The 24,538-nt window shown below is 31.7% G+C and overlaps 1 protein-coding gene across 1 annotated transcript in view; it reads left to right on the top strand.

Moving 5' to 3' along the window:
- The window catches only part of LOC143226483 (ubiquitin carboxyl-terminal hydrolase 19-like), a 53,709-nt gene that overhangs the window by 1,791 nt on the left and 27,380 nt on the right, over positions 1 to 24,538 (top strand). The window contains exons 4-13 of the mRNA XM_076457504.1: positions 1,475 to 1,605; positions 2,843 to 2,929; positions 5,088 to 5,191; positions 9,487 to 9,558; positions 13,782 to 13,900; positions 14,258 to 14,538; positions 14,813 to 14,969; positions 20,494 to 20,720; positions 21,929 to 21,994; positions 22,300 to 22,410. Coding sequence (XP_076313619.1) covers positions 1,475 to 1,605; positions 2,843 to 2,929; positions 5,088 to 5,191; positions 9,487 to 9,558; positions 13,782 to 13,900; positions 14,258 to 14,538; positions 14,813 to 14,969; positions 20,494 to 20,720; positions 21,929 to 21,994; positions 22,300 to 22,410 — 1,355 coding nt within the window. The remainder of the gene's footprint in view (positions 1 to 1,474; positions 1,606 to 2,842; positions 2,930 to 5,087; positions 5,192 to 9,486; positions 9,559 to 13,781; positions 13,901 to 14,257; positions 14,539 to 14,812; positions 14,970 to 20,493; positions 20,721 to 21,928; positions 21,995 to 22,299; positions 22,411 to 24,538) is intronic.

Below are 24,538 nucleotides of genomic sequence, written 5' to 3' on the forward strand. Positions count from 1 at the left end.
TTTTGCTGTTTAAATAAATCATTGATGTTTTAACTATTGTTCTTTTTAGTGTAGCAATTTATAAAATCTTAGGGTTTTCAAAAAGAGCTCTCTCTGCCTCTGGTAACTTAACAATAATTCTAAGTGGTAAAAACATTACAAATTGGATTTCAGTAGCCTGTTTCATAGCTTAGAGCTTAACAACAAAACCTGCTTAAAAATGACCAACTGTAGAGCTGGCTGGTCAGTGGAGTATAATAATCATTCATTAGTTGGGCTCATAAACCTTATTATATTCAAGACGAGACTTAGATAATTGAAAATCATAGTACTCAGAAATACTAATTTCTATTAATTATTTTAGTTGAGCCATGAAGGTAACAACCTTTAATTTTTTGAGAATAATAAAGAAAAATCTTACTGGCAATTTTTCAAATAGTTGAAATAGAAAATGGTTATCTTCATGATATTAATATATTTTAATTGGACTTTTGAGTAATCAATTATTTTAATGACAATAATCAATGCAACCAGTGGTGACAGGTAATCAGTTATATTTAGTAATTTATTAAGTTGCCTAACTCTAGTCATCTTGTAGAATAATAGTAGTAGAAAGACTGGATTATAACTTCATCATTGTGTTACATTTTTTAACCTGTGATAAAAAAAAAAAAAAAAAAAATTATACCTTGTATTTAAATCCTACTTCAAGTGGATCTTTTGTTAAACATTTTCACCAAAAATTTTAATTTAAACAGCAGCTATTTTACATGGCATGCTTTATGTTGTTAAAAAATGAAATATTTCAAACCTTTATCCCAGCTCTGTATTTAAGTAGTTATTAATATGGATACATTTAGAAACAAATTTTGGAACTAAAAAGATAACTGTGTGATAGGTATGGTGTGAAAAATTCACCAGATACCCATATTATTATTTTTTTAGTTTCTCTACTTATTTTTCATACTCATGAATTTATGAGCATTTCATACAAAGATAATCACTAATTTGTTTCTGTTAAACTGAGGGACTGCATTTTTACAAGCAGTTTTCAATTTACAGCAAATTTAAAAATCTACTTTTTTTAAATGTAAAGGATTTGTTTTGTAAATTAAAACACAGGTGAAACTGTGTACAGTAATTCAAGTTTTACATTTATTTAAATTATAATGTTTGTAATAATATAATTACCAGGGTTTTGGGAAATAACTTGTTTGGAATAGATATTCTGATATATTTTGTAATTTCATTTATTCTTATAAATTATAATTTTATAATTTATTATAATATTATTATAATAAATAATACTTAGAAAATTAGGTCATGTTAAAATTGATAAAGAAAACAAAACCTGATTAGACTATTATGCTTTGATAAAACTTTTTTGAAAGTTATAAAAAGGTTAAAGAAGTATACTTGTGCATGCTACTAGTCAAGAATTTAATATTTTAAAAATTGCCAAAACAGCACTTTTAATATAGTTTTGAACTTATAGATGGTAGAAAATGGAAGTGCTCATTATACCGACCTGTAGTAGCAGATGGCACAACTGTGGCTCAGAGGGGAAATAAGGTTTTCATACAGATGGTGAAGAAAGTTCCGTACAAGCATTGGCCTCAGCTTGAGGTAACTTTTTCATTTGTAATATAGTTTAGCTCAGAGACTTAACTGTTTTGATATATAGTTTTAAAGGTTACAAAATTAACTGGTGGTGGTGAAAAGAAGTTTTTGAAATATTACAGAATTATTCCTCTGTAACCAGTGTTAAGAAAAGGCTATTTTATTTCATCAGTGTTATTCAAAAAGTGATATTTTTAAATACATAGATACCATGACCCTTTCCAAAGGTTATGTCATCACATTTGTTCATTGAAAAACGTTGGTTGATTAATCTTCATCCAGATAAATTTTTTAACTATATATAGTGTTATAAGTTTTCTATGCTTTGAGGATTTTTTTATAATGTTATTTTACTCTTCAGTCATAATGGTGAATCAAAATTTAGAAACAATTAAGAATATGTAAACATTTTTAATGTTTTAAATACACAGTTCACATGATTTATGATTTTAGTCTTTTTGAATGTCCAGTCTTATACAGTGAGTGAATAGGGGTTCAACAATGTGAGCTTTCACATGTTTGTGCAATAAAAATGTATTGGTAATTTATAATAATGATAAATCTGTTTGATTTAATATAATTATTGCATTAAATTAATATTGTTTATTCTTGAAAAAACCCACAAGTAATAAGAATTTGTTTCTTAAGTTATTTCGGTTCACAATCATTTGTATAATTTCAGTTTTCAAACTATATTGTGCATTTTAAGAGCTAGTAGTCGAATGTTAAAAGTTCAGTTTTTGCCTGTTATTAAGAGATATATAAGATTTGAAAAGTTTTTGTTTAAAATGTTGATTTAACTTCAAAGATTTAAAGGTTAAAATATAAAAATTTTGAAAGGTTACAAACACTGATGATAAAAATACATATATTGCAAGAGGTATAGCATAAACACATTAGGGTGAACTTGATCAAATGTATCCCACTACGTTTAATATTTTTCCTTGTTAATTATCTTGCAGCAACTGAAACATTAAACAGAGTCCTGAGAGTGCCTTATGGCATGGTACATTATCTTACTAAATTAGGCTTTGTCATTACTGTCTCTCAAAATGTTTATAGTAATTTGATTGCTTGAGGTTAGTTGTTTTAATAGTAATTTTAAATTGTTAATTAAAAAAAAACTAGCATAATTGATCATTGTTGATGTCTTAATATCTTGCATTTGTCCTCTTCTTTGCTGTTTTTGTTTGTCATTATTTTGAAAATGTCAGTTTAACATGTAACTCTTTGGGTTGTTTAGTGTCAGGAAGAAGTGCCAATGGATACTCAAAACACTCACAAACCAGTCCATGAAGTCCAGGATGTAAAACTCGACTGGTATGAAAAAGTAGGTGCTCTTACTTGTTGATGTTTAGAATTATTGACCTTTGTAATTAAATAGTTCTTCAGACATACCATTAGTGTTGTTATTAATGAAGTTAAATATTACTGTCATTATTAAATTGTGCTCTGTCTTTTCATTGGTATAATCTTTCCATTATTCTCTTCTCTAACTTTAAAACATGAAATTAGTTATATACACTTATTAATATTTTACATAAAACAATTACATATGGGTATTTCAAGGTGAACTCCGAGTATCAAAATCAGTGGACATGTTTAAATATTATCATGAACATTTCAATTTTGCCATTTTTTGTTTTGAATTAACATGTTTCACAAGACTGAAAACATTGTTAAGATCAAGTACATGTAGCATTGGCATGTTTTAGCCCTTATCAGCACACCTTTAAAATGTTATGGAACATCTGAGGTCTATATTGGACCCAAGCACAAAATTACTGTTATAGTATGCTCTGAATTGAATTCCAAAGTCCAATTACATTACAACATTTACAGGGCTCAAATTTTATGGAAATTTCAGATCATCTTTTATTAAGGTTAGCCTGCAGTGTGAACAATATAAAAAAATTTATTCTTGAGGAAGTAAGTTAACAAATCAAGAAATTATTACATTGTTCATCAGTATCTAAGTAAATTTTATTATACCCTTTTATTCAAGTTCTTATCCTCCAATATTTGATGAAATTACCACAATACTACAAAATTCAACTCGAAGTATACATTGTGGGTCATCTGTCCAGACCCAAAAGAAATATGTTTGTATAGTAAGCTATGGATTGAAAACCAAATAAGTGGGTTATTAACAACAGTTATCAAACAAGTTTTTATAAAATGAGCATTATAAGCAGTCATTACAGAGAATACCTGTTGAAGTACAAGACGAACATACATGCATAACACTATGTTATATGCAAACATACTGTACAACTTTGATGGATCATCCTCAAAAACAGCCTTCATAGTGAATAAACTTTCAGAAATGTTTTGTGTGCTATAAGGTAAACAGCATGTTCTATTAATGGCCACTTATAGTATGGGATCAAGATAAGTATTAGATTATAACTACTTTGTTATCACAACTATCAGGGATTGAAATATTACATTTCCACATTCCAGAGGAATTTAACTTTACATGAGTGATTTTGTCTTTTTTAGTTGGCTTTCCCTATCAGGAATGTATGGTCCATCTTTGATCCTTTTGTTATGACCAATGAAAGTGAACATATTGCATGGTTTAAATAAATAAAAACAATTCATGATAATATGCAACTTTAAATGATAGAATATGACCATCCTGATAGCCTTCTCTCGAGTAGATGTAATTTTATTTTATTATTTATATTCCTGACAATAATTTCGTATTGATTCAGAGCTTTTTCTTGACTGTTAAATGAATTGATATAAATTTATAATGATTATGTATAAAGATATACAGTTGAGAAAATCGTTGGGGTTTGTGTAGATCCCAGGTATACTGTTGAGTCAAAAAAACATTTGAAAATAATAAGAAATTCCATCCTTTTGCTATATTTTCATTTGAATTGTCGAAAATGGAAGGTGAGTCTAGTTCATTTTTAAGATCACATGCATATAGCTTTTCTTTCAGACTAGCATAGTCTTATATTAGAAAGTTTTAGAAGTTAGAATTTTCAGGAACATATTTTTTCTTTGTCTGAACACAGAGCTACATGTTTCTGAAGTTCTCATGATTATTATAGCAGTCTTTTTTATCTGAGAAGCTGCCATGCTTTATCATAGATAGATCTTACAAAATGTCATCTAAATTCATGTTGATTTTTACTTGATCGACAAATAATTTCTGTAAAATTTGTTCATATGATATAGGTTGGTGATAACTTTAGATAACATGTTGGTTTTGAAAATATTTGCATTTAGCAATTTCAGAAAAATATTCAGAAACTGCTTTGAAAAACAGAATAAAAATCAGTTTAGAAAAATAAATTTGAAGCTTTGTAGTTTTAGCAACTATTTTGATACATCTTTATAATTTTGAAATAAAATAAAATATACAGGTAGCATTTACATTTAAATTATGTTTTTAAATCAAATTTCAGTATCTTACAAACTTATTAAAGTTCAAGTAATAGTAAAAGTGTGTATTTATGTATTTGTATTTAAAGGGACCTGATTCAATGACTCTGTGTTTATACATTAAAAACATCAATAAGGACTCTCTAGAAGTCTGTTTTGAAGATACTTCCTTTTCTGTGAAATTTAAAACTGGGTAAGTTTTTGTCTCTGTACTTTTTTATTGTGTGATCCAGTGTTTAACAGTAAGTATCCAGTTACAAAGTCTTTGTACAGTATAAGAGCATAGTATATTGAGGGTTTGTGCATTTTTGTATTCAGTAATCTAGGATCAGTTGTCAGTTTTATTGTCTCAACTGTTGACTAACTTCCTTTCTTTCAAATCATATCATTGTAAATTCAAACCACTGAAAGCTAAAGTGATTTTGTGAGGCTATAAAGGCCTACAAAGCAGTTCTGAAACACACTTGCCTCTCACTCTGTACCTCTTTGACTGTCTTTGCATTTATATGAATTCTACCTTGCTTACTCCACTCTTTACGTCCCCCTATATTTTCCCTAGTGATTATTATCTTCTGACTCTTTTCAACAACATCAATATGCCCTCTATACCTTATTTTTATATAAACTCTGTTGTTTTTTTTTTATTCATTTCTTGACAGCAAAAAGTATGAAGACTGTTAAGTGTTTACTGTGGGGTTCTCTTCTGTACTATTACTATATTTGCAAGAATTTCTTCTGAATTTTGTTTCTTATGGGGCTTGAGTTTGTTTATCTAATGACAACAACAAAGTAATTTTTTGTCAACATTTTCCTAAAATGAATATTCACAATTTTGTCTCAGGCACAGACATCTGATACCCCTCCTCTACCACCTCATACTAACATTACCTGTGCAGAAGGGAGGGGCACCTTCTATGGAGGACATACAATTCTTTGTATACAGGGAGAAAGAATCTTGCATGCAGTCTGACACTTTTTTTCCTATTCACTAAGAGGCAAAATTTACAGGAGATCAAGGGAGTCTTGTGAGAATCTAGACTATTTTCACAGCATCTTTTTTTTTTCTCAGACAGCTACTAATTAACCTTGGATGGACATTCCATCTCCTGCACCCTTTTTATAACTAGTACACTGTAATGGTTTAAGTATTTTTCTTGTTTCTTAGGAATCTTCACTTTTTTTATTGGGAGAAACTATTTGCCAGACATTGCTGTTCATAAAGGGAGATATGCAGATTAGTTGAGGGAGGGTGCTGCCATGCCTTGTACTTTTCATTTATTGTATCAGTACTGGCTTTCCATTGCCTGGAGAACTTATTTGGACTTTCAGAGATTAAACTCTCTACTTCCTGCTTGGGTTCTATACAAGATGCCATTGTTGAACTTAATCAGTCTCACTTTTCCAGAATTCATTTGTTACATACAACAGTTCTGCATTTTTATCATCTTTGAAGCTTGTATCTAAAGCCTATCAGATATGTTCTACTTGAAATTTGGATGATTTTATGACATCTGTTGACTTCCACTGTGGTCAGGTTATTGGCTTCTGCTCTGTCTTTGATATTTAGATGGATTTGTTATTGGTATTTTTTGGAGAGAGATGCCTTACTGGAGTTTACTGCCTGTCTATGTTATTTTTCTATGCTGACTTCTTGACCCTCTTTAAGTTCTATAGGTGATTTTACTGCATCTCCCATTCGATTTTCCAGACTCCCTTGTTCAATGCTGTGATCTTGACATTACTGGCAGGGATCCTACTTCATGGTGAACTGCATACTTGGGCATTGGTGACTAACTTATTGGGTTAGGTCTAGTGGAGACTCATCTCAGAGGATTTGCATTGATACAGGAGACACTCACCACATCTCCTCCTCTTGTGTCTCTCATACCAGTTAGCTCTCAACTTGCCAAGAATTTTTTTACTTACAGTGAAACCATAGAGCACATTACTTACACTCTCCAGGGTCTTTATTCTTGACTGTTTGTAGTACTGGAAAAGATGGGTGGTTGGTGACTCATCATTAGTCTTTTTGTTACAGATGCTCTCTTCTGTTTTGTTCATTTTCCTCCACCAGATTTGATTCATCATCTTACAAGATGATGTGGCCTCTATTAATTAACACATGCAGTTGAGGTAATCTGCCACATTACTGGTTGATGTGGCTTCCTGTTACCTGTTTCATATCAACTGTAGTTGATCCATCACAAATGCAATCCACCCCTTTTGATTGGGAGCCCTTATCCTACCTTCACATGGATGTTTGTTCCAAACATTTCTATAGACTTCCCTTGTCATCCAAACATTGTCAATGGGGTTCAGCTAGGCAGGGGTTCTCAACCTTTTGGCACTCGCAACTCCTTACCTGAAAGTTTGAAACCCATGTGACCCCCTACTTAGGGCTTACTATCAGCAGCTTAATTTTTCTTTTATTTTCTGTGAAGGAGAGGGAAAGAAACATCTAAAAAAAATATTTAAAAATTCTGTAATTAGTTATTAGCAAATTAAATCACATTGGTCCAACCTGAATTCACAAAAAGAACATATATCTCTTAAAATAATATTAACATAGGTTTGAACAGCTATCCAACCCAGCTAGTGAGATGCCTGATGTTGCACCTTGAAGAGATCACGAGCTGAAGGATGCTGGATACATCAAGTTCAGTACAAAATGGGTTCCTTACCAGGGCCTCCTGTTCCTGTGATAGCTCAGGGAAATAACACTCGACTTCCTTTTCTAGAGACTGAAGATGTTCGGTAATCTCATCCTTGAGGAACTGACAGCGAGCACACACACACACACTTAATCACAGCTAAACAGACACACAAGCATACGTACATGCGCGTGCACTCACATACTTGCTACTCACTAGTACACACATACATACAGTTGCAGACACATACACATTCACACAGGCACATTCACTCACAGGCTCGCATACATACACCCATGATATCACCTAATGACATTGAACTAACATAACACACGTTTTGCTTTGCACTGAAACAAAAAAAATGTAAGAGCATGAAAATGTAATTGATGAAATAAAATTAATGTTATCCCAAGCTACTTCTAACAAGGCTTCGCGATCCCCCAGAGGGTCGCGACCCACCGGTTGGGAACCCCTGCTTTATATACTTTGGTTTTACCTTTTGTTCTCAATGAAGAAAAGATCTTTTTTATACTTCTAGACCTTTATTTTATGTAATGATCAATATGTGTTGAAAATCTTGATCTATTAAAAATCAAGTGCAACATAAAAATGCCAGAAAGTACAGTACTACAAATATTGACAGCACTTTACTCATGTTTGGTTGTATCTAGTTGCAAAGTCTTGTTTTTTATGGCAGGTTTATTTTCATGTGAAGTAGTATTTCTATAGAGGCAAGGTTTAGTTGTACTAAGTGAGAACATTATTGCATCAAAGATATATAGTAAATTTAAAATGTACTGACACTGTTGTCATGTTTTCTGCAGATTTTAATTTTTGTTTGAAAAAATAATAATTATTAAAGATTTAACGCAATACAAAGTACTGATGATCTATGCAATTTGCAAAATTTGTCTCCTGCAGATGGCATAAGAAACCAAAGAATAGATTAGACATGCAGTCATAGATTCTTTTTCTTCTTAACTGAAATTATACAACTTAGTTATGTGAAGAAAAATCCACAGTTACTAATGATCATTGTATTTTTTATGACTTTTGGAATTTTTGACAGTTTATTATGAAAGTTAAATCAGTGCTTAGTGGCAAAAAAGTACTGAATATTGTCATGTACTTTCATTGTTTTTATGTTCCTTATTCATATTTTTTTATTTTGAAAAAATTGTTTAACATTTATGTATCAGGTAGTTTTGTTTTCAACCTAAATACTTCATTGTTTTCCTGAAAATAAGAAGGAATCCTTCATAGTCAGGACACTTGAAATTCTTTTTGGCATAGTTAGAAGAAATTAATCTGTTTTTTTGTTGTTGTTTTTTTTATGCTGTATATACTTTTGTGTGGTAGCAATACCAAGTATTTAATACCCTTATTACCGATTTAGTTTTATTATTTATCAGAATTTCTACTAACCTATGCCCAAATAGAAATTCTTTTAGGCAAGATTAGAGAAAATTAACCTATGAAACTTTGGGAATGGTCAAGTTCATCAGTAAAAAGGCTCTAAATTTAAAATTGTACTTAAATCTCAAACTGATCAAGAGATGACAGAGCTATGAGCTAAAAGTTTTTATGTGGAAAACAAAACTAGAAGCCATTTTGTAAGCTGCTGTGCTGCAGCTAAAAATAGTTTGCATAAAATTTATGCTTGTAGTGTTTATAAAAGGAGTAATATTTCATTGAGAATCATATTTTATAGAAAAATTATGTTCCAGTTCTGAGAGTAAGAAATCTATTTATATTTTTCTAAAAAAAAATTAAAAAAATCAAAAAGGATAAACATGATTATAATATAATAAAGTGATTCATTAATATTTACTTCCAGTGACAGTAAGTTCTTAGAACTTCATCCTGGAACTTCTGAAAAAACTGTATTTTTGTGGAAGATAAATGTGAAGTAAGTATAACTGTTGTAGTGCTTTGTCTATGGAAGATCACTAGAAAGTAAATTTAGTTTTTGAAACAGTGGTAAGCACATTGCTTAATTATTTCTTTAATGACTGTAAGTGTATTATATTTTAACAGGATAAATTTTTCGTTTTTTCATCTATTATTACTGCTACTATTATTTTATTCTTTATTGTTTTAACACAATTAATCTAATAAGCTGTGATTATCCAGTTTTTGCACTCCCTGTTACCATTTGAGTGCTATAATACATTATAAATATTCTGTTCTTTTTGTTTTTACTTGTTGTCATAACAGTAACACATTGTAACTATTCAATTTGTATTTTTCTTTATACTGTTTCTGATCATTATTGCAGTACACTATTATATTGTTTTCTAGATGTGTAATACCTTTTAAATGTAAACAGTTGACACAGTTCTTGGTTTTTCTCCAGAAGAACTAAGAAACCTGGATATAGCTACAGCTTAACAAATATTTGTTCTGTTTTATAGTGGAATTATGAAACTTGAGTGTGTATACAGACTGATTCATTTCTTGGTTATATTTTATATTGGAATATGAGTATAGATAGAGGTTGACAAATTTCCTGTTCTCTTTTATAGAGCAGTGGTGTAGAAACTATTTTATAATGCCCCTTTCCAAACATGTATTTTTGTTTCCTACACACCTCGTATAAAAATAAAACAAGTCTTAAGATGGTACATTGCATAAAACAAATGGTTTTAGTTCACTTACCAATTGAATGTGAAAAATGTGTTGAGTTTGGGATGAGGTTCATTCTTGGCTGGTTTGTTTACACAGCAACTTAGAGATCACACTCTACCTGCCAACAAGATCATTGTTTTTCTTGTTATTGCTTTGATGCGTAAAATACTTGCACAGGTATGTTGGTGTAAAAGGCAAAATCACATTCATCTTTCATGACAGAACAAGGTATTTAAGAATTAACATTCAGGAACTTCCAAGAGGTTTTGACTTTAATTTTGCATGAAAATTTTTATCACTGGATAGTTTCATAAGCTTTTCTTGAGCTACCATTGACCACTGAGTAGTTATGCTGTTGTTAAATGGATTCAAGATCCAGTTGTGTTCTGTTGATTATTGGAATTTATCTGAAGTTTTCTGAGATTAATAGAAGCAGTGTCATGAATAAAACTATGATTTAACTCATTCCACAATTTCATTAATACAAGGAAATATTTCACAATTTTCATTCATAAAAACTGGTTTTTATCCAAAAGTTGTTTTGTGAAAAACATACACATTGTCATTCAGTTGCAAAATATTGCTATTCTGGCCTTACAATGAGAAGTTAAGGTTACTGAGTTTATTAAAAATATCAGCTAGGTGCACAGTACTAGAAGTTACTTTACATCTATAAAATTTGCTCCTATATGTGTTAAAACTTTATTTTAATTAAAGCTTTAATGTCTATACCAGTTGTATTGAGAATACATTTTTACTTGAAGTGGGTTTCTCATCGTCATGAAAATGTGCTCCTGTTTTAGAGTTGCAGTGTAAAAAAAATATGTGACTGAGTGCCTTCCCCATAAGTTAACCAGCACACCTATATATGAAGAAGGAGCTTGGAAAACAGCCTGCTGTTCAGAGTTCTTGACTTCACAACATCTACAACATCTTGTACTACTTTGATTCTCTGGGCTGCAGTTCTAGTGCTCCCATGTGTGTGATGTAATGTGTAAATGATACTCCTACAGCATGAGCATTTACTTTGGCTCTGAACTTTTTCTTGTTTCCCATAGATGCAATTGACACATCAGTGTAGACCTCATCACAGTTAATCCAAGAAGGATAGTTATAGTTACGACAGAAAGTATTCGTACCCCTGCGCCCAGTGTAGTATTTTGCTCATCACTTAAAAAGTATCATGATTAGGCTAACAGACGTATAATATATTATAAATATATTATAAATTATTATAAATTATATATATTATAAATATTATACTAACACACATCTACATACATTTTTATGGAAATTAAATGACAAATGAACTGCTTATAAACAAATTACCAAAAATAGGAGGAGCAGGAAGTATTCGTACATTTCAGAATGTGTGAAAAAACCTCTAAACATTTTATTTTGTTTGGCGAATAAGCTACATTATACCATTCCAGAACTAGGCATTGGGTTCATAATTATTGGAATTTAGCCACCAAAACATTTACTTCTGCCAATTTAGCACCATCTCCATCATTATCTGCTTGGTCATCATGGAGACAGGAAACAACTGTCCAGTGATTAAAAAACTGAATTATTGTAAAATACAAGTCTCATGTGTCTCTTTCCGGTATTGCTACACAACTTAATGTGCCAAAATATACTGTTCAAAGCATAATTGCCAAGTTTAAGCTTATAGGATCAACTGCCAACCTCCCTCGTTTCGGACGCCCCACCAAAATTTCAGAGAGAACCAAGAGGAAGGTTCTCAGAGAGGTTAGTAGGAACCCTCGTTTAACATGTAATGACATACAGAAATTGGTAAGGGAAACTGGGGTTGAAGTAAGCACCTCTACAGTTACGAACATGTTACGCTCTTCTGGGTTCAAAGCATGCTGTCCTCGTAGAACTCCATATTTAAAGCCTGTTCATTTAGAAGCATGATTGAGGTATGCAAAAAGCATGTAGATAAACCCTTTACCTATTGGAAGAGTATTCTTTGGTCAGACGTGACTAAAATCTAGCTTTTTGGCCACAATGATATTCGTTATATTTTCCATAAGAAGGGGGAACGAAATCTTCCAAAGAACACCTTCCCTATAGTTAAACATTGAGGTGGCTTGATCATGCAATGGGGTTCCTTCAGCTCTTCTAGTGTAGGCAGCCTTCACTGCGTCCACGGAATCATGAAAAAAGAAGAGTACGTTGATATATTAGGCACTTGTATCAAGCATGATGCTCAGAACTTGTGGCTTGGGCATCGTTGGATCTTCCAGCACAACAATTACCCTGAGCACACATCGAAATATGTGCAATCCTGGTTGCAGAGGAACCATATAAGCGTTCTGGAGTGGCCATTGCAGTCACCCTATCTCAACCCAATTGAAAATGTTTGGCTTGAGTTGAAAACCAGGGTTCATCATTGTCATCTAAAAAACTTGCAAGAGTTAGAGGCCTTCTGTAAAGAAGAATGGAAGAAAATACCAGTCGAGTACTGTCAAACGATCATGGAGGGCTATGTGGAGAGATTGCTTCAAGTAATTCACCTGAAAGGCTACACAACTGACCATTAAAGTAGATGCACAAACACTTTCTGCCCCTCCTGTGTTTGGTTATTTGTTTATAAACAGTTTATTTGTTGTTCAATTTACATAAAAATTTATGAAGATGTGTGTTAGTATAATATTTGTAATATACCATACTTTCATGGTCCTAGTCATGATACTTTTTAAGTTGTGAGGAAAAAACTAAAGATGCAGGGGTACAAACACTTTCTGTTGTAACTGTAGTGCTAAAAAGCTCATCAACAGCAGAGAAGATTGTTTTCCTGTAGCTTTCTCTTACTTCCAGTACTTGGGCAAAACAGAAACTTCATACTTCCTGTTTCTCACAGTATCATACAAATACTAGAAGCTGAGTTAAATTTGCAACATTTGTGGCTTTATCAAGTTGTATGGTGAATTTGTGACTTTTCTGGATGTGTGTTATTAATTGCATTTTTATATCAGCAAAGGTTACATCAATACATCATGTGATAATGTTATATGATAGAGGGGTAGGCTCGATGACCTCACCATATTTTTCTCCATCCATGGTCTCACATATGTTTTATGAAACCAGGAAGAACTGATGTTTTCCCCATATATTGTTTGGCTTTATGCTTTTCCAAATCAAATAAAATGTTTCTGAAGAAGCTTTCAAAGCTCTGGATGGACCAGTGACCTGTTTTCAAGCACACTGCTTTGCTCTCTCAGTTGTTGCTTGGATAACTTGTTGGTTCTACTCACATGTTCGAAGTATTTGGTTTCTAAATGGCTCATTAGTTTATATTTCTTTATGTAGTCATCTAAAATCTGTGGGTAAATAATGTACTTTGGGGTGTTTGTTTTAAAGGTTGTGCACTGACTCAAAAGGAGTTATAAAACATAAGTGTATGTACTGGTTAATGCCTTTCTTGCTGTTTTCTGTAAAGGATCTACGAACCTGAGTGTGGATATAGCTTTACACATTTCTTGTTATATTTTGTAGAGGAGCTATAAAACCATCTGAATGTAGACACAGGCTGACAGCAATGAGTCTAGAAATCAACTTGAAGAAAGAGTGTCCTGGTCGATGGGATTGTCTTGAATCAAGCAATACTGTGAAAAGTACGTGTGGCTTACAATAACTAATTCTGCAGAAAATGTTTACAACCAAGTATATTTCAGTAACTCAACTTATCTTTGTGTGATCTGTTTTGTGGCCTTTTTATTTGTTTTACCCAAGTTGTGTCTGAGGTAAATCAACTGAGAGGAGAAAATTTGACTACAGTAAAATTGTATACAATGAAGTGATCAAAGTAACATGACTTAAATGTTTTCAATAGAGTGACTTGACATTGTGATCATTAAATTTAGAAATAACCTGCTATAATAGATATTTCATATTAATCAATGAAGAAAAGTTTGCTTCATTAGGGATTTTATTACTGTACCCTAAGTAATAAGTTTTGTTTTGGTGATTAGGACTGTCTTCAGATGTCCCATCAAACACATGGCTTCTTGTGAATAAACAGTCAACCTTACCTATAGCTGCTGTCCAGGCAAGCCCCAGTAAGGCTTCTCTCCAACAGTCAAAACTAGTGAAAACTCAAGGCCAAAGAGAAGGCAGTCGTTCACCTAAATCTACGTCACAAAGAAGTGTGCACTCACATGGACAAGGCAGTTTATTACTTAGTAATTGTTATGGTCAAGGGGATGGTAAAAAAGAAATGGGTGAAAAAGCAGATAATTTATGTGTTAATCAGGTATTTCTAAAGATTTTATTTTAAGCATATGTAGACTTGCTTAGAAAACTTTGTTTCAGATAAAAATTAAATAAATTAATAATACTTGGCCATTAGGTTCTGTTTTTCTGTTTAAAAATTGCAGAATGTAATGTGCTTTTATAAATTTCAAGAAGTAAGTATTGTTTTCACTTTGTAAACTTTAACAAGTAATTAAGTATTTGTTTTATAAAAATTAAGTACAATATATTTTTAGCAGCAGTTGATAAAAAATGAGAACATAATCTTGTGACAGAAACCTACTTGTATGGTGCCCCCATTGAATTTTGCAAAACAAGAACAATTGGCTGCTCTGGGTGTCACTGGACTAGATAACTTGGGAAACACATGCTTTATGAACAGTGTTTTGCAGTGTCTTGCCAATACAAGAGAGTTCAGAGACTACTTTTTAGGTAAGTGTTACACACATTTCATTCATGAGAATTGGCTATACCTAAGTTTCAAGATTGAAATTTAAAGGTTTAGCTTATAATCTATAATTTGATTTTTCTTTCTCCAGAAAAAGTATATTAAAAATTTGTTAAACCTTCAGTATTTATGTTTCTCAAGATTCAAAAAGAGACAAACTGTTATCGCTAGTAGATTGATTACATGATTATTTAAGTCTAACAGCTAATTAGTTGGTAATATATTTTGTCATTTAAATCACCAATTATCAGTTGGTTTTAATCCTGTATTTTGGCTCCTAATTTGCTGCTATCTCTATGGTAGAAGACAAGATTTGAAACTGGGTTTTCTGTTTTAGAAAACTTGGTGTGGTATCCCTTTGTCCAGACACTTGTGCTGTTTAGATTCATTGTGATAACAACTATTTGAGTATTTTAAATGGAAATATCCGAGTTTTGCAAAGTTCTATACTAGGTTGGATAAGTGTGTTACCAATTAGTTGGATGTAAAAGGCTTCATCACAATTTATCTTGTGTGTGGTTCCCATCCTATTATTTCACTTTTTTTTTTGCTCTCTCAGTATGTGTTTGGTAAATTTGATTGATCACATGACCTCTTTGTACTCATTTAAAATCTTTATAGATTTAATACTTCTTATTTTCAATATGTATATCCTTACAAAATTTATCACTCTTTCATTATACAGGGTGTTTGGAAAGTCACTGTGCACTTGTATATTTATTAACAGACATGTTTCAATATGGAATACAGGAGGTAAATATGAATGACAATTATAAACAATGTTGAAAGTGATCCCCGTTGGCATCAATACAGGCTTGGATCCTTCTTATTTTGTTTATAAACACTGCTATCAGTTGCTGGCTTGAAATAGACTGAATGAATGCTGTTATAAAACTGCACAGTGACTTTCTGAACACCCTGTATATCTTTCACCAACAAAATACTCATATTTTACTGAAAATTTTATAATAAAATAAAATAATAATTTTTTATCATGAATAATATTGCATATTTGTTTTGAATAGTCTGTGTACAAAGTAATTTTAATGTTGAGGTTAAAATACTTTTCCTCATCTTAAAAATCTCTTTTGTGTAATCCATAAAACTTCCTAAATACATTTTAAACCTTTTGTTTGTAATAAAACTTTATAATTTATGTCTTATGTTCTCTTCCCTATCTGTACTGGATCACTCAATTTTACTGATCTCAATAATTGCCAAAAGGAATCAAAATACATCAATCTGGCCTAATTTTTTCTTTCTAAAATGACTTCACATTGTAACATGGAACTATATTATGTTCTCTTTCCTATTTTTGTACAGAATCGGTCAATGTGACTGATCTTGTAACCACCAAAAGGAATCAAAATAAGTCAGTATGACCTGTAGTTTTCTTTCTTGAATGACTTCAGATTCTAACATGAAACTGCATTTGTTTATCTTAAGTATATTTAAGCTTGTAACAGAATACATCTGTTTGTAATTAAATTTTGTTGTCCTGTGAACTGTGTCTAAGTACTAACCATTTCATTATAAGTTTTGAATCACTTGGGAAACATGCAGCTCATTACACTGTTGAATTACCTTACCAACGAGCTACTACCAGCTGCTTGTGTGCATGCCTTGTGGAGCTTTTTTATTATATTATTATTTACTTTACCTCACCTAATCTTCACTAACCCAAAAAATTGCAACTTTTACATTTTAGTTACTTTTGTAATAATAAAAAATAATGAACATAAGAAATAAGGTATTTACTAAATTTTCTTCTTTTTTCTTGTTGTCAGTTGTTGAGGACATTTAACCCTAGTTTTATTATACTAATGATAGTAATGCACTAAATAATGTTTTTATTATTAAGTAATGCACCATAGATTGCTTGTTTTGAATTTCGTGCAAAGCTACACAAGGTCTATCTATGCTGCACCATAGAACATATACTAATAACATGTAAAAAAGTAGATACTTTTCCTGACTTAAGAGTTTTCTGGCTCTCTAAATGTATGTCAAGAACTGATACAAGTTCATCCAAGCTAGTCATTAACTTTCACACATGAACATAGCTTGTACTCAGAGTAAAATTCATGATTATCTGTTCAAAACATGCCATACAATACATCATCTGAAAGTTGAAAACCTCAGCTTTCTAATGGTTATAAGTTGTCTATGATTAAACATCATAGAGAGCTGTTAACAAATTCTTAGAGAGAGGATATGACAGTTGGGTGTGGCAAGAGGGGTATGACTTTCTATTTATAGCTCTGTAACTAAACAATATTGGAGTCTATAAAAAAAATTATGGTTTGTCTGAGCAATAACAATTCTATAATGAATCATTTTGTTTGATTTTGTACTTTTTCAAGGGGTGATGGATAAAATAGAGAAGAGAAGATGCTTAAAAAAAAGCATGTCACCTGTGTCATACTGGAGGAAATTTAAGATTTTTTAAAAATTTCCTTGTAAAATTAAGAACTTAAAACTTAGTACTATTAAAATCTTGATTATTAGCTAATATGTTATTGGTATAACAAAAATAATAAGTTAGTAACATTTTTAATGTAAAAGACAAACTTTGTGTCGTTCACAGTAAAGGTTGCTCATGGTAAAAGGATTGTGTTGGTGTGTTCTAACTGAAATATTTTGTTGTAAGTTTGAAAGGCTTTCCTAGCTCTGCAAATCCTTTGAAATTTTTTCTGAAAGATGTGTGACACAAGGTTATATAGCTGTAAATATTTTTCTCTTAAGAGGCATGAAGGAAATCATTACCACCTTCCTTGATGATGGGTGCTCTGAACATTTGATAAAGAGGAAAGAAAAGGAAAGAAATACCAAGAATAAGTAGGAAGGACGTTACAGATAAACAGCCATATTCATGTATGCCATAACTCTCAGAAAATGTTCAGAGGACTGCAAACATTATAACGTTTGGATAGTATTTGGAAGTCGCAACACAGTATGATCTCAGTTAGTGCACATCATATCTTGAAAACCAAAAACATTTTATACAACATTTCTTATAAACATAAACTACAATATATTGGAGAAGCAAATTACCAACAAAAGTTTAAGCAGCTGATGATGCAGGCTGTATGAGTCTATTTTTAGTATATCATAATAATTCCCTGCTGGGACAGCAGTAAGCTTAAGGATTTGTAATGTTGAAATCAGTGGTTTGATTATCTTTAGTGGACACAGCAGATAGCCTGCAACTATCAGATATCAAATATTGTCATGTTTAGAAACCAATGTGATCACTAGGGCATTTTTTAAGAAATTTTCAGTGATGAGGCAAACTTTCAAAAAGGACCCAAAAATTTTACTAGAATCCACTATTTGAACCCATCAGTCACAATAAGTATAATTTCCAATTAAAATACCAACATATGACGATACAGTAGTCATGAAATTGAGCAATTTTCTTACAGTCTGTAATGTAATTATGATTAAAAGTTTGTTAAATAACAGTTTTACAAGTTCGTTCAACAAATCTTACATCAAAACATATTAGCACAGTGTCAGTTTTTTCCTTCATTAATGGGGCAGGAAAGAGGAGGGCCTACTGGGAGAAATGCCCCACTGTTAAATATGTTAAAAAATGTATAGGTGATCACTTGTTAGTGTACTTAATAGCTAATTGTTTTCCACGTGTTTTAGCTGCTTATCTACAGTCATCTTCAGGGAACCTTGAGAATGAGTGTATGTGGTGGCAGAAACCAGGATTTGAAACTATGCCTTCTTTCTAGAAAAATCTGTACTATCTACATGCCCAAGTTCTCACCCAATTAAACCTGATTTACCTAACCATCTGGATATTTTTAAGAGAGTTTTTCAGGTTTTGTTGAGTACTGTACTAGGTTGTGTAGTTTTCTTTTATCTTTTTATTTTAATTGGTTCATATCACATTGTCTTAATAAAATGTACTTTTGTATGTAATTGTAATGGTAAAACAATAATTATTTGTTAGAAATTTTTGGAACATGTTGAGTCCCCATAAATACTTTAAGAAAGTTTACTTGGATTTTTTTTTTGGTAGAAGTTACTGTATTTTGTGCTTTGTAAGACACTTTTTCCTTTAAAAATACCTTGAAAAATTATCATACATCTTCCAAGAGAAGTGTAATTGGTTAGGGCAAGGGGTTAGCTTATGATCTACTTAATTTCTTAGTTGGAAATTAAATATTAAAAAAACACACATTTAAACATTGATGTTTGCATGTCACGTGACACATTGAATGTAGCATGGTTCAAATTAGATGTTTGTGATGACAAAATACAAAGTCCATAGTTTGGTAAAAATTAGGAACTGAAATTACTGATATTGAAACACTAGAATATAAAATGAAAACCTTTAATCTTTTCTGTTTGCTGAACTATCACTGTATGTAATAAATCAAATACAGTGGCCCTACTTATTTCTTTTCACTTTTGGAAACATTCCCAAATATGCATTTCTGTACATGACAACCAGTTGAAATCTCAAATTGTCCCCTTAGTCATTTTCAAATATAATGGTGTCTTCTCTTTCCTTCAAAACAAACCTTCATTCTGGTGAGCTGAATCTTCAGGCCGTTCAAAATTTCATATTTTTTTAGACCTAAATGGAACTTGATAAATTATAATGGATTTTTATGGTATTCACATAGCAGTATATGATTTTTTTGTTATTAAAGTGTGTGTGTGTGTATATATATATATAAATGTTTTAAATTATTTTACATCCTCTATGTGTGAAATTTTTTAAAGCCAGCAGCAAATGAGCACAAATGTCATAACTAGAAGAGATAATTGTTTGCTTTATATCTGTTTATCATTGAAAGTATTTATTGCTAGGTATGGCGTTAATTTGTGTTATGATACAGGTTTGTGTTACACAAAATCCAGAAATGCAAATGTGATGTGTAAAATGTATTGACTGATTCTAAATCATTTAAAACCATGGGATAAAAAGGTGGTGTGCTTCCTACAATACACATTACTTATCTAATTACTTAAGAGCATATACATAGAATGAAATGTACATTTGCATGATTAAATTATTCATTAATGTTACATGATTTGTAATTTGTTAAACAATGAAAGTTTCTTTCTATGTTTTGGATATACCGTAGAAAACAATTAAATAAGTCACATGTTAAAATATGTGCTCTTTCATGTACAACCAATAAAACTGGGAACAAAATTATAATGATTTGTATAGTTTCAGTAAATGTTTAGAACTTTCGTCATATGAAATATCTCGGACCAATCAGTCATCTACATATAAAAAAAATTGTCAACTGGTGGGTGTTTTTAAGTACTTTAACTGTCATAACTCATTGTACATTTGATAAACATAATGTTTTATTACCAATACCAATGGTATTATTTGCCTAGAAGTGTATTCATACTTACTAATTTTCACTTGATATTTCAAAGTTTAATTAAAATTATTATTGTAGTAGCTTACAAGTTTTATTTTCTGACAAATAAAGAAATAAAACAAAATTTAATTTTTTGTTTGTGGAATAGATGGGCTCTACCAGTCAGAGATTAATATGAGAAACCCACTGGGTATGGGTGGTAAACTGGCTGCAACCTTTGCAGTACTAATGAAAGTGTTGTGGTCAGGAACTCATCGTTCATTTGCTCCTACCAAATTGAAGACCTTGATCAGCTTGAAGGCAACACAGTTTACAGGGTTTGCTCAACATGATGCTCAAGAATTTATGGCATTTTTGTTGGATGGTCTTCATGAGGTTTGTATGTTTGGTAGTATTGTCAGTTATTATCAACATTAAACAAGGTTTCCTGAGATAAGAGTGTTCTATCAGTGAAATTGGTAGATGATAGACTTTAGGAAAAAAGTTTTATAAATAATAATGTTTTAAAAAGAGTTTCACTTTTATATTGTATTGTACAAATAAAGGACTAAAAGGAAATATTTCTCTTAAGTTAAACAGTTTTAGAGGTAATTATAATTGGGAAACATAAGAGATAAGTTAGGTTTCCTGTCATAAGGTAGTAATAATATAAATTCATCCTTACTGCTAAATGAAGTACTTTATCACTTAAAGACAGTATATAATAGTTACTGTTACTAGCTGGGAGAAATTGTGGCTATCTTATTAGTTTAGGCTATCCAGTAACTTTCTCTAGCAAAATGGCCTGTTGAATAGCTAATCAGTAAATTAATACTAAAAATATTACTTATAACAGCAATTTTCACCAACTAGTAAGTTTTATATTTGTTTCTAGAGTTCTGAGTGATTTTTACATTCTGAAACAAAGATGTAACATTTCAGTGCTTTATGATTTTTCAGATGAAGTCCACATCTATTTGTTAATGTATATATGAAGATAGAGATATACCAAATAAAAAGCTATATCTTTAGGAATAAAGTTTTCAATTATGTAGCAATTTCTTTTCAAGTACTCAAAATTGTTATCAAATAAAAAAATTATTACTTGGAAAAACAGACCCAGGCCCTTAAGCAGAATAGTTAAGGGGAGTTCTAATTTGTGAGATCAAAAACCACTGTATATTGTGCAAAGCGCAATCAGCATGCAGAGTACGCTAATACTATAGAGGTCTAGTGATATGCAATTATTTCAAGTAAAAAATATCAATGCTTTGTTAGACGTACATAGACTATGTAGCAAACGTTGAATACCATAAGCAACTGCACTATAACTATAAAAGCACGATTTTTTTATGCCATAAAATAAGAAGTTTACCAAACCTCCTTAACCCCTCCTGCATATATGTGTGAAACTAAAATAAATTTAAGATTTTTGACTCTTTTTTTTTTCTGCTTTAGAAGGTACTTGAAATATATTTGATCAGTAAATATAAAGCTCATTGCTGTGCCATCTTCTGCAGTGTTAAACTTTTTGTATGTTTTTGTGTATTTATAATTTGTAAAATTGTTTACTGAAAATAATTTTCATTTACATTACATTTCAGGATCTAAATAGAGTTAAGAACAAACCATACACAGAGAATATAGATGGTGATGGTCGACCTGATGAGGTATGTTTTTCAGATACATGTTGTTTTCAATTTTACAGTTTTTGTCATTTTAATGAGATAAGCAGATATTTCATTACATGTAATGTTTAGTTTTTGGATGTTGCTTGTGAGCTTTTAAGATCAACATTGCTTGAGCATGTGTTGTAAGTAAATAATTTTAAAAAGTATGTTTGAAATATATTTTTTCATGCAGAATTAATTAATTTTTCATCTAATTATGTAGTCTGTCTTGGTGATTGTTGTAGCTTTACATCTATATGTGGAAGAGGATCTGATGCAGAGTTTCAAACATTCTTTGTCTTTAGGATATAGCAGATGAAGCATGGAAACTGTACAAGTCCAGAAATGATTCTATAGTGGTAGATCTCTTTCAAGGCCAGTACAAGTCCAAACTTGTTTGCCCAGTTTGTAATAAGGTAATGTCTTCCAATTTTACTGGGTGGTTGCTTAGGTCTAAATACTAATCTTATTAATTTATTTACACTTTGTTCATGAATATTATTTATACATCTGGACAACTGTAGAACAAGTAAAATATGATGTGTCTAAACTTTTTAGAATTATGTTTTTTTTATTTGTTCACTACTGGAATCATGTAAGGTTTTTTATTTGGGCTACACTGTCTTTCAATACTGTAAGGCTTTTTTTAACCCTTTCTGGTCTTAGGAGGTATAAATGTTATCTTTTGACTGAGCAGGCTGAGGAGGACTTTGATCATCTATTTCCATCTATATGATTTACTGCTCCTTCCCATTCCCAACCTGAGGAATCTTCTAGGTCTAATACATTCTTTATGAATTTTGTGTCAGATTTATGGTTATCTGTCCCTTCCACCTATTTCTTGTTCACCTAGTTTTTCCTCATTTCATGAACAATCTTTCCAGCTTCTTTTTGATTTTTTTTGAAATTGCTCTACTACCAGGAGATTTCCTGCTGACAAGCCTACAATGGCTCATGTTGTGGAATTTCTCAAGTTCAGTCTCCTCACTTTTCAAATATTGGATGGCCTTATCTCATACATCTTGTTTTTCCCAATGCCTTAGGATTTTTATTTCCCCTGTTCTAACCATGCTCAAAATTCTTTGCAGTTGTCCTGCCCTTCTGGATTGGGATATTAATGTGGTGCCACATACTCTTACTTTACCTCCAGTTGAACCACTTGTGCTCTATGTTTCATCTTTACTTTAAAATATATTTCCTTCTTGTTGGATTTGTTTGCCATTGATGTTTCATGTTTTCTTTATCACCATACCTATCTCCTCCTTTATATAGATTTTAACTTTCTTCTGAAGACCTTGGCAGCTAGGGAGGGTGTTCCTCCTCTTCTCCTATTTCCCATCTTTACCATCAACCAGATTCAGATAGTCTTCTTTTCTTGTCAGGGCTCTTTGTTTTTATGTAGCACATATTACTACCTTCTGAGGTACACATTTCTGACTCTTTTTATTCCATGGCATTCCTCCTCCCTTCATAATCTTTCATTTTCTACACTTACCAGTTTTGTCTCCTTTTGATTCAGTTGGCCTGTTCTTCTGTACTTTCTTTCTCCTGGACTTAGTTCCAAATGTCTTCTCATTACATTTGATTCTCACTTTTTCACTTGCTTGTCATTTTAGTCAATTCATTTGAGGGAATTTTGCAATCTAGATTGTGGACCATTTTTAGTATGTTCATCTCCCACTGTTTCAATCATATTGCAGTTTCCTCTTTGTTTGGGTTTAATCTTCTACCTATGGCCATTCTTAAGACTTTGATGGGAATCTAACTGGTAAGTGTTTCTTCATACTTTCTTTTAAGGGCCTTTATCTACTTTTTATTACATGGTTCTTTCTCCATGGTGAGTGGTGCTTGGCCACATTTTCTTTAACATTAGTATACCTTGGTGAGTCAATCTTTTTCTTCCATGGCTTTTCCATGCTCATCGTGGTGATGAGTTGTTTTACATTATTGCTATTGGTGAATAGGGTCACAATATTTTGCTTCATAAGCATGCCCATCCTGGACCATACCACCCATGAACTAAATGTGGAAGGGGATTGCTGCTCATCCCTGCTATGAGTACAGAAAATAACTTGGTAGTGTTCTGTAATAACCAATACAATGGAGTGAGATGTCAGAATGCAGCTTACTCCTTCAACTGGGAGCCTTAATCCTACTTTTGCAAGGATATTTTGCATTAGAGTGAGCCAATCAACATAAATCCCCACATGAGTTCAGATTGTCCATCTCTCTCCCTCAGTTTCTGCCATCTGTGTTGTGGATCACAGTGATGGTATGTGTGCTTACAAAAGTTTGTATATAGAGGTTAGCACTGAATGAGAATAAGTAATGTAGGTAAGTGTCATAGCTTTTAAACAAATATATTTTAACATAAGTATTTTAGGAGTGAATAGAAGGTCGGGGATATATATATAAAATTCCCAGGTCTGTGACTTGTTTCATAGTCTTCTAAAAATGTTACTACATTTCATTGTTTTTCTGTGCTAGGTCTTGTCAATTTTCCACAGATGCAAGAATTACTTCTAACACTATTTTGTTGAATGT

This window comes from Tachypleus tridentatus, chromosome 9, assembly GCF_004210375.1.
Source record: "Tachypleus tridentatus isolate NWPU-2018 chromosome 9, ASM421037v1, whole genome shotgun sequence".
Classification (NCBI taxonomy): domain Eukaryota; kingdom Metazoa; phylum Arthropoda; class Merostomata; order Xiphosura; family Limulidae; genus Tachypleus; species Tachypleus tridentatus.